At 40.6% G+C, this 19,188-nt stretch overlaps 1 protein-coding gene across 1 annotated transcript in view; it reads right to left on the minus strand.

The window, feature by feature from the left end:
- The window catches only part of LOC124789357 (alanyl-tRNA editing protein Aarsd1), an 87,927-nt gene extending 69,210 nt beyond the window's left edge, over positions 1 to 18,717 (minus strand). The window contains exons 1-4 of the mRNA XM_047256684.1: positions 18,457 to 18,717; positions 18,241 to 18,369; positions 17,726 to 17,885; positions 17,551 to 17,643 (exon numbers count right to left, since the gene is read on the minus strand). Of these exons, the coding sequence (XP_047112640.1) occupies positions 17,551 to 17,643; positions 17,726 to 17,885; positions 18,241 to 18,369; positions 18,457 to 18,495 (421 nt within the window). The 5' untranslated portion in view covers positions 18,496 to 18,717. The remainder of the gene's footprint in view (positions 1 to 17,550; positions 17,644 to 17,725; positions 17,886 to 18,240; positions 18,370 to 18,456) is intronic.
- Between the last annotated feature and the right edge of the window lie 471 nt (positions 18,718 to 19,188).

Consider the following 19,188-nt stretch of genomic DNA (forward strand, 5'->3'; position numbering starts at 1 on the left):
CCACCAAAATGATGATGTTCAAACTATGTTCCCGAGCGCATTACGTGTTCCCACATTTTGCCATGTGAAGATGCGTCCAGCATTGTTGAACATGTCCGTTTTTGTCATCAAGTGTTGGGATGTGGGACGGCATTATGTTGTGTGTGTGCACTGGTCTGCAAGTCTATGAACACACAGTACATCTACCAGTCAACGTTTTCAGGGGTGCATTCGGCTCCGACTTCATTTTTTATGGATGACAACGCATAACTATGTCACAGAGTGCATGTGGAAGAGCTCTTGAAGCGAGAAGATATTCTGTGAATGGAATGGCATGCCCAATCCTGACGTAAATCCCACTGAGCTCATGTAGCAGGTGTTGGGGAGACTTATTGCAGTACATTCATGTGCACCAACAGACATGCAGCAGCTGTCAGGCACTCTGTTGGAGGTATGGAAAGCTGTACCACATGAAAATGTGGAAGCACATTGCAGAGCATGCATTGGCGTTCATGGTGATCACACACTATTAAGAATTATGCTCAACTTTAAGTGTAAGTATTGTCTTTGAATATAAGTGTCATTTCTGTTTGTCTCATCATGCATTTCTTTCAGTTACTTTAGACTGGCAGTGACTTGCCATGCGATCCTTTCATTCTTAAGTTTTGCATCCAAGTTTACTACCTGTTATCTCCAATTGGTTCCTTACTCTTACTTGTCACTGCTCCTCATTTTCGGCTTACTTTTAATCATGAGCAACAAGTCAAAAAATGGGTAGCACTATCACAAAGAAACCAAGTAAATAAGCAAACAGCAAAATTCATTCTGTTTCACTGAAATGTGCAGTCATTATCAAATAAAATTAGCAAGGTGGAAATTCTGTTATCATGGAAATAAGAGACATATCAGTTATGTATGTTAGTGAATAGCATCAGTTTTCTGCACGGTAATCTCTACTTGTGGAGAAGTATGAATATACGTAAGAAAAGGCTTCAAACACCATTCCTTAAAGTTCACTGACAAATAAGGGAAAGAGCTCGATTTTGAAACTACTTCTACAGAAGTGACTGACCTAAAAATAAATAATGTTTGTGTATATGGTAGTCCAGATGGGAGTGTAATTACTTTCCTTAAACCTCTTGAGTACGAGGGTGCTCCCATAAGTACCCGGCCTGGCAGAGATGATAGTTCTTGAAAAATATCTCTCGATTAGAAAGTATATGATCTACGAAGCATATGTTTCATGTTTGAAGATGCCACATTGTTTAGTATTTGTTTGGCAGCCATCGATAGTGAACATTGTGAATGAACTTGTGAAAGGCCTCAGTGTCAACCAAAATTAAAGTTGAGCTACATTCTACTTTGGGGCAGTCTGCTCCTTCGTTGGCAACAGTAAAATATTGTGTAGTTGGGTTTAAATGAGGCCATATAAGCTGCCAAGACTAGCATCACAGTGATCGACCAAATGAGGTCATTACTCCCAAAATGGTGAAGAAAACCTACAAAGCAGTACTGGATGAGAGTCGACTGAAAGAGTGCAAGCCAGCAGACAAAGTAGGCATTTCAAGAAGTGCAGTACATTGAATATTATGAACATGAGAAAACTGTGTGCAAGGTTTGTGCCGCGTTTCCTCACACTCGAGCAACAACAGTGTCGTGAAGATGTTTCAGTTGAGTGTTTCGTGAAGTTTTGCAGCAACAAAGCTGATTTTTTTGTGCTGTTTCACATCCATGGATGAAACCTGAGTCCACCATTTCACTCCCGAGACAAAAGAACAATCAAAACAATGGACACAAATTGGAGAACTGACTCCAAAGAAGGCGAAGACCGCGTCACCTGCGGGCAAGGTCATGGCGTCATTTTTTTTTTTTAATGCACATGGGATAATTTTCATTGACTACCTCGAAAAAGGAAAAACTATCAATGGCGAGTATCATGCGAAGTTACGGCAACATTTGGGCCAAGAAATCAAGCAAAAAAGGCCGCATTTGGCCAAGAAAAAAGCGTCGTTTCTTCAGGACAATGCACCAGCTCGCAAGCACGGTATTGCAGTGGCCAAAATTAATGAATTAAAGTCTGAATTGCAATCTCATGCACCCTATTCGCCACATTTAGCCCCTTCGGATCATTTTCCGTTCCCAAACTTGCAAAAAAGGAAAAAATATGCCACATTGTTTAGTATGGTCGAAGATTTTCCAACAAAGATGTGATGTCAGCAGTTAATGGTTATTTTGAGGAATTAGGTAGTTCTTATTATAAAAAGGGTATCTAACCCATTTAACATCTCTGGGGAAAGTGTATAGAGCTGAAATGACATTATGTTGAAAAATGAATACATTTTTTTCCACTGGGGGCCAAATCACGCAATAACCCTGGGCTCGGTGTGGGGCGATGGTGAGGTGGGTGGACTGCTGTTGTGGAGTTGTGAACCACTGAAGGAAAGGGCGAGTCTAAGACTCTCTGTTGTTTCTAGGTCCCCAGTTCTGTCTGAAGTAGTTCTGGAGAGAATTGATACCATGAACCCTGCAAGGCTGTCGATAAATCCGCAAGAGTTTGAGGGGATGGAGATGTCTTCCGATCCGAACAGCACGTTGCAAGACATCCCAGATATGCTAAATAATATTCATGTTTGGGGATTTTGGTGGCCAGCAGAAGTGTTTAAACTCAGAAGAGTGTTCCTGGAGCCACTCTGTAGCAATTCTGGATGTGTGGGGTGTTGCATTATCCTGCTGGAATTGCCCAAGTCCGTTGGAAGGCACAATGGACATGAATGGATGCAGGTGGTCAGAAAGGATGCTTACATATGTGTCACATGTCAGAGTTGTATCTTCAATCTTGAACAGCCTCCGCTGACATGCAGGGTCGATGGATTCATGAGATTGTCTCCATACCCACTCCACACCCACTCTATATGTTTTGAAATGAGACTCCTCTGACCACACAACATGTTTTCAGTCATCAACAGTCCAATGTCGGTGTTGACAGGCCCAGGTGAGACATAAAGCTTTGTGTCGTGCAGCCATCAAGGGCACAGGAGGGGGGCCTTCAGCTCTGAAAGCCCGTATCGATGACGTTTCATTGAATGGTTCGCATGCTGACACGTTGATGGCCCAGCACTGAAATTTGCAGCAATTTGTGGAAGGGTTGTAAATCTGTCATGTTGAACGATTTTCTTCAGTCTTCATTGGTCCCATTCTTCCAGCACCTTTTTCCAACTGCAGCGATGTCGAAGATTTGATGTTTTACTGGATTCCTGTTATTCACAGTACACCCGTGAAATGGTCATGTGGGAAAATCTCCACTTCATTGCTACCTCGCAGACACTGTGTGCCATCACTCGTGTACTGGCTGTAACACCACGTGTAAACTCACTTAAATCTTGATAACCTGCACTGTAGCAGCAGGAACTGATCTCACAACTGCGCCAGACACTTGATGTCTTATATGAACATTGCCGATCGCAGTGCCTTATTCTGCTTGTTTACATATCCGTGTGTCTGGATATGCATGCCTATACCAGTTTCTTTGATACTTCAGTGTAAATGGTGTAATAGGCAATGTTAGTTCAATAAGGCTTTTTGAGAACAATGCTCTTGTATACAGAGAAGTCTCAACACTAGAAAGTGTAGCAAATAGCAGAAAGACCAGCACAGGACCAATGCTTGGTACAGGGGTGCATAAACAAATATAATGTACTGTGCATAAATAAGCAGAAAGATCAATCACTTTATAATTACATGATTGCAAAACAATCACTGTAAACAGTTACTTTCGCAAAATATTTAGAAGTGTGATTCTAGAAAAATTTTAACAGAAACAACCACATAAAACTAATTGCAGGAAATGCAAATTCTAGACAGATTCATTGGAAGAATCTTCAGGAAATTTAGTGCGCCAATAAAGAAGGTAGCTTACGAAAGCCTTGTTTGACCAAAACTTTAATATTGCTATTAGTATGTGATCTGTATCAGATACGATTGATAGAGGAAACAGATGAGATCCAAAGAAGGGCAGCTAGTTTCATTACAGGTTCATTTAATAAGCACGAAAGTGTCATGGAGATGGTGAAATCCATTGGCAGACAGTGCAAGAGGGGTGTGTTCTGCCCCATGGTGTGATTTACTGATCAACTTATGAGAGCAAGTGATCTTAGAAGAGAGAACAATACTTTTCTTCCTCCTACAGATATCTTGGGGGGAAGTATGGACATAAAATCATAAAGGTTCAAGCCTTCACAGTGGCATTTGTTGTTCCAATGAACCATTTGTGACACACAGGAAAGGGAGTTAAGTGACAGTGGTATGAAAAGTTCCCTCCGCCACTGCTGCTACCAGACACCACCGCATTCGCTACCTGCGAATCTACTGGCTGCACCTATGCCTGATGTCACAGGTAGCCAAACTGGTTCCTTCCAGCTGGTGACTGTGATATTTCCCCATGAAGAATTTTGTGTGTTGTCCGAACAAAATGGAATGCAAGGCTGCATAGTGCCTCAGAATACTGTTGTTCTGGGGAGGGGGGATCACAAGAGCTGCAGCTGGAGTGAAAATTATTCTATTCAGTTCTCAATTAAGGTATGACTTTAATGAGCTCCCACTGTAGCTGGCTGCACGTGTTAATATTATTCTTCTTCCCACTGATGAAACAAGGTGCAGGGATTTCTGCAGAAGAGAGATAACTTGGGTGATAATTGGCCGTATCAAAATGTAGCAAACTGTGATAAAATAGCTGGCAGTGCATGGCTAGAATAATTAGACTTCACATAACAAATGATTTAGACTGTAGGTTCTACAAGAAAGGATGCAAATATGCATATGATATGCGCTGATGGCGTCTAATCGTTACATCACTGAACTTACGATTTCCAGCAGAATTAGGCAGCTGCAACATATGACAAACTTTCACAGACAATTAGTGATATTTAAGATACATATTCAATAAACAGTACATCATTTATTTAAAAAATAAGATTATTATTGAAGGTTAACTCAAAGACATAAACCTTGTGTTGTGGCATGTATCGAGACAGGAGGAGTGGAAAGTAAGTAGAACTCTACAGTACATCCTTTGTTTCATACAAAAGGAGAGCAAAAATAATCCATGCACTCTAATACATTGAGGTGGAGGATATATGTACATCTCTGTATAGTACTTAATTACAGGAACACCTTCTGGCCAACTTCTATCAACTTCAGGATAAGTACCTAGTGATCCACAGTTCATGCCTGGGAGTCATTAAATGTTGAGTCAGTGCCTGACCAGTGCAGCACACACTGCCACTGCAGACTTGCCCCTGTGGATCATTATTACCACATACTGCAATGGGGTCCTGATTCAGTACTGCGTGCTCAAGTTTTCTGCTCTGAGCTACACATCTATAACAGCCAACATGACCAGCTTCTGCGGAGTTTGTCACAGCAGAGTACAGACCACCTGCCTGAGGCTCAGTGCAGCACTTCATCGATGGTGTGCTGGCAACGTAGTTTCACTGCCTGCTTGACAGGGTGCCCTTACACGCTTGTTGTTACACGAGGCACCTTGCTGAGCTGAACACACTTCCCTGACCAAAACCAAACTGCGTCTGGGGGCAAATGTCAGGATATTTGACCATCAACACTACGATTGCTGTAATTCTTGCACAGAATAAATGAATGTACATACCTGCTGTTTCTGTGACTTACTGTTGAATATCCACCTGGCTCCATGAACCTGCCGCGCTGCTAATACACTCTCAATGACACTGTTACCTGCAGCAGGGTACCTAATCTCACCCGCCATATTGACACTCTGATATAACTATTTCTAAAGTGACCAGTGGACCCACTGCAAATGGCTTCATAATTGGCCGAATGCTGTCAACTACAGGCAGAAGTGGCCAACTGGACTTGGGACAACGGTGACAGCAGCAATGTACAACATCAAGAACACACTGGGGTGAATGTAGTAAATGTTTTGGGCTATACTTTCAAAGCTAAATCAGCTAGTCTGCTACCAGATTTTCAATTCTGGGTTTTGGGTTAAATTTGTGCCCAAAAAGTCTGACTACAATTTGAAGGTGTATGAGGCGAATTTTGAAAGGAGCATATGTTAGTTTGTATCCAGTTGGTATGGGTAATGTAATTTATTGAAAACCAAGGAGTGTGGCTAAGTCATCAACTGTAGTTTATTCTGAACTGTATAAGGTGGTGGTGGTGATTGGTTTGTGGGGCACTCAACTGCACGGTCATCAGCACCCGTACAAAGTCCCCAATCTTTACCGAGTCCAATGTAGCCACTTTCATGAATGATGAGGACAACACAAACACCCAGTCCCCGGGCAGAGAAAATCCCTAACCCGACTGGGAATTGAACCCGTGACTGTATACGGTGTTAATCATAAGCAACCACTCGGGCACAGAAACTGAAGTTAGCAAAAAGTGTTAGTATAGTGTTACATTTAAGTGCCCTTATCACGATCCTATCATTTTGTTTCTCCTATTGCTTTTTGTGTATTAACTAAAGGTCTAAGATGTGAGGAGTTACCACTCAGGAAGTGACTGAATCTCTGATGGAACAAATAGCTCAGTCCAGAGGAGGTAATGAAATTTCCATAGCAAGTTAAATGCTGTAAAAGAGGACAGAGCGTCATCAAATTTAGTTGCCCCCACACTAGTTTCAACTACTGTTGTCTTAGTTAATCCTACCAAGAGTTTTACAGACAGGGTATGGAAAAATAATGAAGCAAGGCTGGTTAACTGTGGGAAGCAGATTGCTAATGTATGAGGAGGTTGGTTCAGGCATAATACGGGGAGAAATTAAATAATGGTAGTATATGCACTTAGGATTGTATTGGATTCAGATGACAGTGAAATTGTAGAAGTCAAAGAAAATAATGTGGGTTAGCAGCTCTACTACCTGGCATGAATTTGCAGTCTAAATCTGCTGATGTTGCAGATGGAGTAAATTTGCACTGTACCAAGATGCAGGAGCATGCCAATAACAACATGGGCGATACTGATTTAGGCGCATTGGTGTCTACCCTCTAGAAGCAGATGAGTGCTCCATGCAGGCAGTGGAGCCATGGCAGGTGTTTTCTCAAATGGATATGTACAGGGAAATACATGTGCCAATGATCCTTATCTCATGAAAAGTGTAGCTACAGATGACGAATTTCATAGTCAATACTGCGAAGGATGCAGTGGCTATTGATAATATTAATTATGTTGCAAATGTGGGTAAATAGGCAGTACAGGACACACATTGAATCTAAAGAGGGGCATCCAATTTATTGCCACTGGTGACTGTGGCACTCCCTAAAACGAGGGAACGGATATGAGAAAGCATCATGCTTTAGTTGGCCATGTACAACACAGGGTAGAACTTAGGGGAAACCGTTGATGATGAGCTGCTGCAAGGTTTGTCTCTTGCATAGGGCAAATTAGTTACACTGCATTCAAAATCAGCAAGGCTCAATTTCCATGGTGGAGTACTGCAAGGTATGAGGAAAAGCAGTATTGCAGAAAGGATTCAACCTGTAATCAATACTGAAGCGGGTCATACGCGAGACTGTCTTAACGGGGGTTGGCAGTATCATGTGTGGGTTATGTGTCAGGACAGTTTATGGATGAATTTTCTGGGAAAACTCAAGGCAAATCTTGGTTGCAAAGACAACATATTGAGGAATGTACTAAAACATCAAGAAGGGGGGGGGGGTGGGGGGAGAGGGGGAGAGAGAGAGAGAGAGAGAGAGAGAGAGAGAGAGAGAGAGAGAGAGAGAGAGAGAGAGTTCAGCAATATCATCTTATTTGTTTGTTCTCTTCATTTGTTATGTAATGGCTATGTGGGAAAGTAAGGCAAGCTCAGCGAGTTAATAGCAACACAGGAAGGCCAAATTGTGCAGAGCAGATGCTACAGTAAATAAAGCAATATAGTAGCGATTTTCACCAGAGTCGTGGTAGTACATGTTTCGGCCTCAGGTATAATTTTGGTTTTGACTCTTGTCTATGTGGCCTGTAACTATTTAAGACTGAACTGTCCACCCACCTGAACTCCATGTACACAAAATACCAGCCAAGTAGGTCACTATTAGGAAGCAGTTATTTATTGATATACAACTAATGAACATCATAGTTGAAGATGAGTTAGTATAAGGAAAATCTGTCACGCACGTAAGTAAAAAATAAAATAAAAAATAATAAAATAAAGAAGTGTAGGTTAACAATTTATTTTCAGAGATATTGCCAGTCTGCAATCCAGCAGACCATATCTTTTGAAGAGGGGAGGCATGTTGTATCACAACTTTCTTTACTTGGCATGTGAAAACCTGCAGCCAAGTTAGTGAGAAATGTCACAACAAGCTGACACAAGAAGACTTAGAGATGGGACAAAGAGAAGCCAGAAGGGGATAATTTTGCAGGAAGCTACAAGAGCCTGACAAGAATCACTGCTCATGCCTCACGATGGACGAAATACTACACATCTAACCTCCACACCTGCTGCCAAGCCGTAACATTATCGACATTGTGGAAGTACAGAAGCAGACTGTTGGAACAGTGAGGCGAATAACACATCTTCACGCCTGGCACCAAGCCATTTGCTTGGTCTATGCAATGGAAGTGATGGCTTGACAACTCGGTGGTCGGTCAAACCACCATAAGGATGCCCATTTCAGCTATGTAGTGTGTCACGACCTGCAGCCAGCTACAAGAGGTATTCCACATTGGTTGTCACCCTGATATGGGTCATATAACTGCTGGTAAAGGCACTGCCTTCACTAGCTGCACCTACACTCAACGCTGCTAGGAGTGGAACTGGTGCCTTTCAGCCGGCAGACCATCTGCTGGCCTATATCTACTGACTTTTGGATGTATATCTGTGGAGTCAGTCACAGTGGTATGGCAACTGCCTGTCTGGGGCCTGAGATAGTGCTACACCGCTGGTGTGCTAACAGCACCTTCACTTCAGCTTCCACCTGCTTAATGGGTGATATCACGCACTGGACATTACGTGGCCGCTTACTGATACAAGCACAGTTCGTTGACTGGCAGGGTACTGACTAACACCCAGCAACAATATGACTGCTGCACTTTTTGTACAGAATAAATGACTCTACCTATGTAAATGCTGTTTTTTTTTCAAAAACTTACTGTCTGACATCCACCTGGCTCCACAAACCTGCTCCCCTGCTAATCAACAATCAGCGCCAACTGTAGCAAGGTACCTATTCTTCCCAGCAATCTGAACAACCCACAACCAAAAAATCTAGCAGAGCTACAGATCCAGTATTAATATATTGGACTGCCAAAAAAACTGGTATGGGCATGCGTATTCAAATACAGAGAGATGTAAACAGGCAGAATACACCACTGCGGTCAGCAATGCTTATATAAGACAAAAAGCATATGGCGCAGTTGTTAGATCGGTCACTTCTGCTGCAATGGCAAGTTATCAAGATTTAAATGAGTTTGAACGTGGTGTCATAGTCGGCGCAGAAGTGATGGGACACAGAATCTCTGAGGTAGCGATGAAATGGGTATTTTCCCATATGACCATTCCATGAGTGTGCTGTGAATACCAGGCATCCAGTAAAGCATCAAATCTCCAACATCACTGTCGCTGGAAAAAGATCCTGTAAGAACGCGACTGATGACGATTGAAGAGAATCATTTAACGTGACAGAAGTGCAACACTTCTGCAAATTGCAGCAAATTTAAATGCTGGGCCATCAACAAGTGTTAGTGTGCGAACCATTCAACGAAACATCATCGATACGTGCTTTCAGAGCCGAAGACCCAATTGTGTACCCTCGATGACTGCATGATGCAAAGCTTTACACCTCACCTGGGGCTGTCAACACCAACATTGGACTGTCGATGCCTGGAAACATGGTGCATGGTCAGACGAGTCCGATTTCAAAACATACTGAGTGGATGGACACGTATGGGTATGGAGACAACCTCACGAATCCATGGACCCTGCATGTCAGCAGGGGACTACTGAAGCTGGTGGAGGCTCGGTAAAGGTGTGGGGCATGTGCAGCTGGAGTTATAGGTGTCCCCTGATGGGTCTAAATACGACTGTGACAGGAGACACATTAAGCATTGTCTGATCACCTGCATCCATTCATGTCCATTGTGCATTCTGACACACTTAGGCAATTCAAGCAGGACAATGTGACACCCCACACGTCCAGAATTACTAGAGAGTGGCTCCAGGAATACTCTGAGTTTAAACACTTCTGCTGGCCACCAAACTCCCTGGAAATGAACATTATTGAGCATATCTAGGATGCCTTGCAACATGCTATTCACAAGAGATCTTCACCCCCTTGTACTCTTTCAGTTTATGGAAATCCCTGCCATTTCCTTCAACACTACTTCAGACATTAGTCATGTCTATGCCACATCGTGTTGTGGCAGTTCTGCATGCTTGCAAGGCGCCACCACAGGATATTAGGGAGGTGTACCAGTAACACTAAATCGTCCAGTAACAAATATAGAATATTGATCCATCTGAATAGTTGCAGGCATTAACACGCCACTTCTTGCATTCAGGGAGGAATGCCGGTCCCACACTGAATGAACCTGACAGATTAACAACAAAAGCTTGTGGTGCCAGCTAGCTTGGATGTGGTTTCCAGGCAGTTTCCCCCGCATCTGACGAGGCAAATACTGGGCTGGTACACACACCCTGCATCAGTCTCACAATTCACAAACATCTATAAAATGTCTGGACACTTTCCCATGGGATAGCACTAGATGCACATAGATGGGGTGCACAAATTCCATTTCTAGAGGGGGAGGGTAGGTGGAAGGCGGGGGGGGGGGGGGGGGGGGCGGGGGGGGCGGGGGGGAGCGTACAGGAGGGGCTTCGGCCGCCCTCCATCACCAATACTGCCAAATCCAATAATTAAAATGCCCATTCCATGAAGACAGAGACATAGGCCAGGGAAAGAAGAAGAGGAAGAATTTACAATATTACCTTTAAACCTGAATAGAAATCCTAATTCAACTTCCTTTTTTCCAATCAACCCTAAAGAAACTGTGTTAGTGACTCGACAGCAATAAGGAAAGGACAGACTGTGTTCACTACATACGGAGGCACTGAGCCACAGGAAGTACAATGAAAAAGACTGCTAAAATAGTTAAGATTTTGGACCAATTCCTTCTGAAACAGAAAACCCACACATTCACATATGCACAACAAACACTTGGCCATTGTCTACAGGCACTGGCACACATGCGTGTGCACTCTGCTTCTGAAGGAGGACTGTGTCTAAAGCTAAATTTTGTGTGTTCTTTTTCATTGTGCTTCTCTGTGGCTCGTTCTGGACTTTTCACTGGTTGTGTTAGCGATTGTTTGGTTAAAAACAAAATATTCGATTGGGCTGGATGAAATTTTCGACCATTTCACTGGCTCTGGTGCCCTCATTGCAGTACCACAAGCCCATTCATTCAACAGTATATTTTCAACTAGAACCTTTCCTTCCTGTTGAAAGGTGGTGAAGCTGAATCCACGGGCCAGAAATGGGAAAAAAGGATATAGCAGCTCTGTTTATAGACTGTGTAACATTTAAATTACTGGAAACATTTTCCAGAAGGGGACATTACATTTTCCTGGAAAGTGCAACATTTTATCCACAGCCCAATATGAATTCCAGGAAGTTCAATCAGAAACCACACACACACACACACACACACACACACACACACACACACACACACAAAAAAAAAACACTATTCAGTTCACGGATGGTAAGTATCATAACTGGTGGTAAGATGACAGAAGTGCTTCAGAATATACTATCAGACACTGAGTTGTATTGCAAACTGGTAATAAATAAAAATAAAATACAGCATGAAACATCCTTAACATCGGTTTGCTGCAGAATTCTGGAACATATTCAGGTTAAAATATAATAAATTTCCTAGAGCCTGAAAAGTCTATGTCCATGATTAGAGCACAGTTTTAGAAAGAATAGCTCATGTAAAACTCAGCTTTCTCTATTCTCACATGATATATTGCAAACTATGGATGAAGGGCAACAGGCACATTCCATATTCCTAGATTTCAAAAAAGCATTAGAACGGTACCTCACTGCAGACTTAACGTAGGTACGAGCATAGGGAATAGATTTCCAGCTATGTGAGTGGCTCTGACACTTCTTAAGTAATAGAATACAGTTTGTCATCCTCAACGGTGAGCATTCAGAGACAAGGTTATCATCAGGACAGCCTCAGCTAAGTGTGACAGGACCACTAATATTTTCTATATAAATAAATGATCTGGCACACAGGGTGGACAGCAATATGTGGTTGTTCACTGATGATACTGTGGTGTAGGGGGAGGTGTTGAAGATGAGTGACCATAGGATGATACAAGTGGACTTTAAAAAAATTTCTTTTTGGTGTGATGAATGGCAAATAACTCTAAATGTAGAAAAACTTAAGTTAAGGCGGATGAGTAGGAAAAACAAACCAGTAATATTTGGATACATCATTTAAATATCTGAGCATAATGTTGCAAAATGATATGAAATGGAATGAGCATGTGAGGACTGTGGTAGGGAAGATGAATGGTAGACTTCGGTTTATTGGGAGAATTTTAGGAAAGTGTGGTTCATCTGGAGACGACATACGCGACGCTAGTGGGAACTATTCTTTAATACTCTTCAAGTTCAAATGGCTCTGAGCACTATGGGACTTAACATATGAGGTCATCAGTCCCCTAGAACTTAGAACTGCTTAAACCTAACTAACCTAAGGACATCACACACATCCATGCCCAAGGTACGATTCGAACCTGCGAGCGTGGCGGTCGCGCGGTTCCAGGCTGAAGCGTCTAGAACCGCTCGGCCACTTCGGCCAGCGAACAGGAAGGGAAACAACAAATAGTGGTAGAGGGTACCCTTTGCCACTCACCATATGGTGGCTTGTGGAGTGTATGTAGATGTAGATTTTTCATAATGTCAAGAGAACTAGTGAGGAGGACATAAAAATTCAAATGCCAGACAAAATAATTTAAGTGTCATTAGTACAAAATTTCTGGGGTCTTGCTCCAAGACTATCTTAGATCAGATACACATATTGATGGTATATTTAGAAGATTAAGTATCATATGTTGTTTAAAGAGTGTGCCTGAAAACTGTTGCCGTAAGGACTGAACAGTGCTAATGTATATCCTGCCGTAAAGAATGGGGATACTTTTTGGGATAACTCAACATCCTGCCAACTCTTATTTTTATGATGCAAGATAGAATAATAAGTATCTTGGCAGGAATGAAGATCAAGAGGGAGTGTACCCAGAATGCCTAAAAATATCCATAATAAAGTTGGTCCATAACAAAACAAGCGCAACATCACATGACAATTACCTGCTCATTTCACTTGCCCCAATTATTTCTATTGCAACAAAGCACTGAATGTACCAGTGGATGAACCAATATTTTGAATATAATAAACTAATCGGTTCTGTACAGTATGGCTTTAGATCTACCCTACTTATTGTGAAAGCAGTAGACAGGATCATAACAAAAGTATATGACTGCTTTGAGAATAACCCACAATGAAAAATAATTCTGGCAGAAGAGTTGAAGGGAAAGGAAGAGGGGGTGAAGGAAAAGAACTGGAGATGTTTAATTATGAAACAGAAACTCATGATTCAGTGTTACGAAGGCTATGTGAAAAATTAGGCTATGTAAAATTAAGAAATGTTAGCAAAATGAACCAAGATGCACACACCCAGCATTGGCTACACAAGAACAGGAAGAAAAAATTAATGTTACTGAATGAAATAAAAGTTCTCCGTGCCCCATTCACCAAGAAGAAGGAGCCAATAGCACTAGGTTATAATTGTACACTTTTCCAGAGAAAAGAACCGTTACAGCAGTGATCAACCAGGCAAACTAGATGTATGTGAACCATGTGCACTCAATGTAATCACTCACATAGAAGATAAGTACAACAGCAAAGACAGTCCTGGTTCCACTCTCACAGAACACAACATCCAGAGATATATAAGCAGAGAAGAAAACCCAGCCATCACTTAGCATAATACATCTGAAAATGTAACAGCTTCAATACCATAACTAGGCAAACAGGTTCCAATGACCTTGCTGTACTTGGAGACCTTAACACTGATGTAAACTCCTACAACTTAGCTATAATGAAATTTTTAGATGTATGAACTTCATACAATCTTAAAAATATAGCTACCATGGGTACCAGGGTCTCAGAGTCTAGTTCTACCAGGACAGATTATGCAATAATTAATGAAACTGCTGAAGACACTTAAGTACAGTAATATAGACTTTTCTTTCTCAGGCAACCTTGCACAACAGGTAGAAAACAGAAAGACACCTCCTTAAACAAGACCAAAAACTTTTGAAAAGAAATGAGTTATGAGCAAAAGTAACATCAACTCTCAGAAAATTAAACTAGCTGAGGAGAAGTGGTATAGAATGTACTACGAGGAAGGATCAGTTAACAAATGGGAAAAGTTTTATAACATTCTATTGAGACACTGATTCCGGCTGTCCCATTAAAGAAATGCAGACAGGGCCAATACACAGTGTAAGAAATAACAACCAAAGACTTTCAGCCAGTATTGTTGAACTAAGGCAAAATATTCATGACCTAGATACCCTGTACAGATCAAGAAGACAGTTTCAAACAAAAAATGTAACACAGCTAATAAAACATTTAAAGTGGAACATTCAAACCTTAGAAAACAAGTCCACAGCAATGGAATATCTCAATCTACAACTGTAAGAAAGGTGTCCTGGAAACTAATTGACAACAAAAGATTTCTGCAACTAAGGACAACAAACCCTTATCCATTATTATAAAAGAACCAAAAGTATTGTGTAATATTTTTAATAAACATTTCATATCACCAACAGGAAAACCAACACACATTTTAGAAAAATACCAAGAGATACCAAATCACACCCCTCAAGGAGCAAGTTTTGAATTTGATGAGGTTAAATAAAATGATATAAGCAAGATAATCCCAACATTAAAGAACAAATACTCAGCTGAATGGGATGGTGCGTCGAATGTAGTAGTTAAAAAAAGGAATAAAATAAATAGTCAAACAGCATCTCATAAACTGTAGTATTAGAGAAAGCATTTACTAAAAATAAGAATTGTTAAACCACAGCATAAGAAGGGGAATACAAAAGAGATATCAAACTACATCACAACATCATTGATCCCTACCTTTAGAAAAGTTTTTGAAATGGATATCCTTTCTCAGCTCTCCACTTATTTTACAAAGAACAAATTGTTAACAGAAACACAGGATGGCTTTAGGAAAGATCTGTGCACAACTACCACAGTTACTGAATTTCTCCATAAAGTGTACACTGTCTTAGACCAAGGTATGAAGACAGCAAGCATATTCTTAGAACTTACTAAAGCCTTGTGATTCAGTCAACCATGGGTTGCTTACTAAGAAATTGAAGGCTTCCAACATTGAGGTCTCGTCCATACAATTACTCACCACACACCTGACAAATCGTGAACAGTGTACTAAACTTTCACGTTAAATACATAATAAGGTAATGGATTTCCAGTCTTCTAGATATACAGTAATCCAGGGGGTACTGCCAGTATCGATCCTCAGTCCGTTTCTTCTTTGTTTATGTCAATGACGTGACACAACCCTTCGACTCACATCTAGTACACTGTGCTGTTGACACTTCCCTCTTATTTTATGAAAAAGAGAAACATTACAATCAGCTGCAACTATAGGTGTGTAAAGTAACCACATAATTTCTGCACCAGGGTATAAACACTATCATCAGTAAAACAGGTTCTCATAAACAATATTTGTGGTATTACATCAGCAGAAACAGATAACGTCAAATTTCTTCATGTCCACCTTGGAAAAATTTCTCCGTTTGGTAGATCACATTACTACTGTATATTAGAAAATCAGCAGTAGCTTGTATCTGCTAAGTCACCTGGCAAGTAGTCCAAGTTAAATACTAAAAATTGTTTACCATGGAACAATTAATGGATTTATTAATTATTGTATTGCACTGTGGGGTTGTGCAGCAGACCTGCACATGAATAGAGTACCAGTATTACAGAACAGAGCCATTAGGTTGGTGCAGAGAGACCTGTCATGAAACCTTTGTCCAATATAAATATTCAACAGTATATTCCTTGTATTTGTATAAACTTCTTATACTTTTTCTGAATAGTAAAAACAAAGTAAATAAGTGCAGTGGTACACATATTTATGAAACTAGAAATAAGGGTAACTACTTCAAGCAAAGGACAAAATTACAATAACTGACAATAGTCAGTATATTAATGGGCAGATATAGATCAACAAGGTGCCACATGCTTTGAAAACTTGTAAACCAAAGCTGTTCCACTGGGAGTGAAAAGCCTTCTTAGTAAATAAATGTTTATATTCACTCAGTGAACTGTAATCTTACTTGCCCTCTGTTGTAACATGTAATATAATTAGAATATTAAGATGAATGTATGTACCACTACTGTACGTGTTATCTATGTTAATTACTCAATTTATGTATGACGTTTGCAAAAGTTGTCAGTCTGATAATGTACGTGCAAAAAATGTAAATGAATAAATAGTGGCCGGAATATTGGTGGGAGATCAGTATTTGAATTGGGGTGGATCACTACCTTATCTTCAAGAGTCATTGTGAATGTTAGCTAACCGTTTCCAAAATTAGAACAGGCTAGCAAAATTATGAAGTATCATTTATGTATCTTAGTGGTGTGTAATTACTAAATATGGAGCAAATCTTGCCAAAGATGAATCTAGACCCGTCACTAAGCAGAACATCAGTCTGCCACTACAATGAAGTTTTTGTATTTATGTTCAATGATTTTGTCAACTCACAACCAAAATAACATTTCAAAATAATTTAGAACTTTTTATATGCTACGGATTAGTCTATCAAATAAAGTGGGCGTTAACGAAGATTACAGTTTAATGGTAAAATGATGATTAGATTATTAGAAACTGAGCAGCAGCATAAGTCAGTAAAGATTGGTTGTATCCTTTTGAAAGAAAGGACACTAGGATTTGCTGTAAGCAATTCCTGAAAACAATGAGAACCCAACATCCAGAGGAATTATTTGAACAGTGTCCTCACAAGTGCATGTCCGAGGAGTGGGTGGGCACTAATAAATTTCAATGTAGACTGCCTTCTGGCCCGACTAGCAATGGGAAAAAAATAGTGCTTTCAATAATGTGATACACTGTATTCTGGATTGTCCTTTCATCTGAACAGTAAAACTACTAGGTCTATTGTGCATGTGCTTAACTGATGACATTTACTAAAATTTACTCAACCACAACAGTGAAATGTTAAAATAAAAAGCCAAATGATTATCTTTTCAGTAATATGTAAAGTGATAAAGCAAAGCCAGAGAATTTTGATTCCATCCCGTAATATGGAAATGACGGAAGTCACTGATTTGTTGCCTCCCCCCCTTTTTTTTTTACCACTTGTAGTCACACAGCTTGATAATTACTTACATCATAGTGACAAGTCTGAGCTGCCATCTAGGGCAGCTGTAACTTTTCACCTAAAAAAAGTAATATCTTACCAAGCTCAACATACGACGTTTCTTCACCAAGCCACCAAGAAGTCGTGGGGCAATTGAATTCAGTTTCACCAACAGCAGAGAGAAGGTGCTGCCCTGTTACACAGAACAATTAGAAACCAAGACGAAATTATTTTCCACTAATCAGCAGAAAGGATGTAATGTTACAACAATTTACCCGAATGTTGCTGCATGTGATCAAACCTTCTCTCCCAGTCTACTTTTTGTTTCACTGTTTCTCCAACTGAGAACTTTGATTGAACAAAATGAACAGCTTCAGCACCTCGTCGATTAACCTGAATCACTGGTGTTTCATTTAAGTATCCTGTATCTGATGGCTGTAAAAAAAAAAAAAAAAAAATGTATAACCGTCAGCTTCACCACAACCAAGAATTAGAATGGTGTTGGGTTGGGGGCATTTTCAATCTTATGCTTTGCAGCGATGTTGAGTTAAATTCTGTCTTTTTTCCTAGTAAAACTTGAATTAATCACTAATGAAGAACACTGGCCAGTACGAAAGACGTGTCACAGTACAAAACTGCATAACACAGCTCGGTAAAAGGAAGTCACACAAAATTGATGTACTAACAACAGCTGTGACACGAAGCAGACTACATTACCCATGAATACTTCTCATGTAACACGTTATTACACACAATCACCATGGTCTGAATATTACAGCCTGTTACTCACCTGTCCTCCTCCCTCAGGAAACAAAATTGTGTCTTCTAAAACCACTTCAAACCCATCAATTGTTTGTTTCTTCCCATCTTTTACTAAATCTAGTTTTGCTTCAGCACAAGACACGACTTTAGAAGAAAACTACACAGAGAAAAGAAAACAATCAAAATTCGTACTCTTGTTATACGCAACAAAACAAATTACTTGAATACAACTATTCAAAATTACCTCTCGCAGAAAACTGTCTGCTTGGCAGGCAAATACCATGGCTTATGAATTTAATTCCAGCTATAACAAAGGACTGGGTCCGTCTCTTGCAGACTTATAATTATTAATTATGCTTTTCTACCTCTTCTTTACATGCACTAACATGCAAATCACTCAAAAGATAAGCATGATTGTCTGCATCTTGTCTTTAAACTTAATGTAAACAATGCATCAGTGTGGCCAACTCTCCAAAACAAAATAAGCTAATTGCATCCACGAAAAAACCCAGAAAAAAACATCTAACCTATACTCTTGACAACCGTGATGTGCATGGCAGAGGGCATTCTACCAGTTATTAACGTTTCTTCCCGTTCAGTTCACATATGGAGCGCGGGAAAAATGATTGTTTGAATGCCGCTGTGAATGCAGTAATTATTCTAATCTTATCCTCATGACCCCTATGGGCCGGTTGTACAATCTCGGGATAAATCCAAGGATAACTAACCGAGGAATAGGCTAACTACGGGTTAACTTGGGGTGCGTGTGGTAAGACACTATTTCGCTCCGCGGTTAGTTAAGCCGGGTTCACACATGCAACGAAAGTGTCAGCACTGCTAGTGGCAAACTGCAGATGCAAGTGTGAACTCACAGTTTTTAATGGCGCAATTTAAGAGATGCAACTTTTGTCATGCCGCAGAACTTCCAGCTTGGTTGTACTTTGTTGCACCACTTTCCTACCACCACTACTCACTG

This window comes from Schistocerca piceifrons, chromosome 3 (genome assembly GCF_021461385.2).
Source record: "Schistocerca piceifrons isolate TAMUIC-IGC-003096 chromosome 3, iqSchPice1.1, whole genome shotgun sequence".
NCBI classification, from domain to species: Eukaryota; Metazoa; Arthropoda; class Insecta; order Orthoptera; family Acrididae; genus Schistocerca; species Schistocerca piceifrons.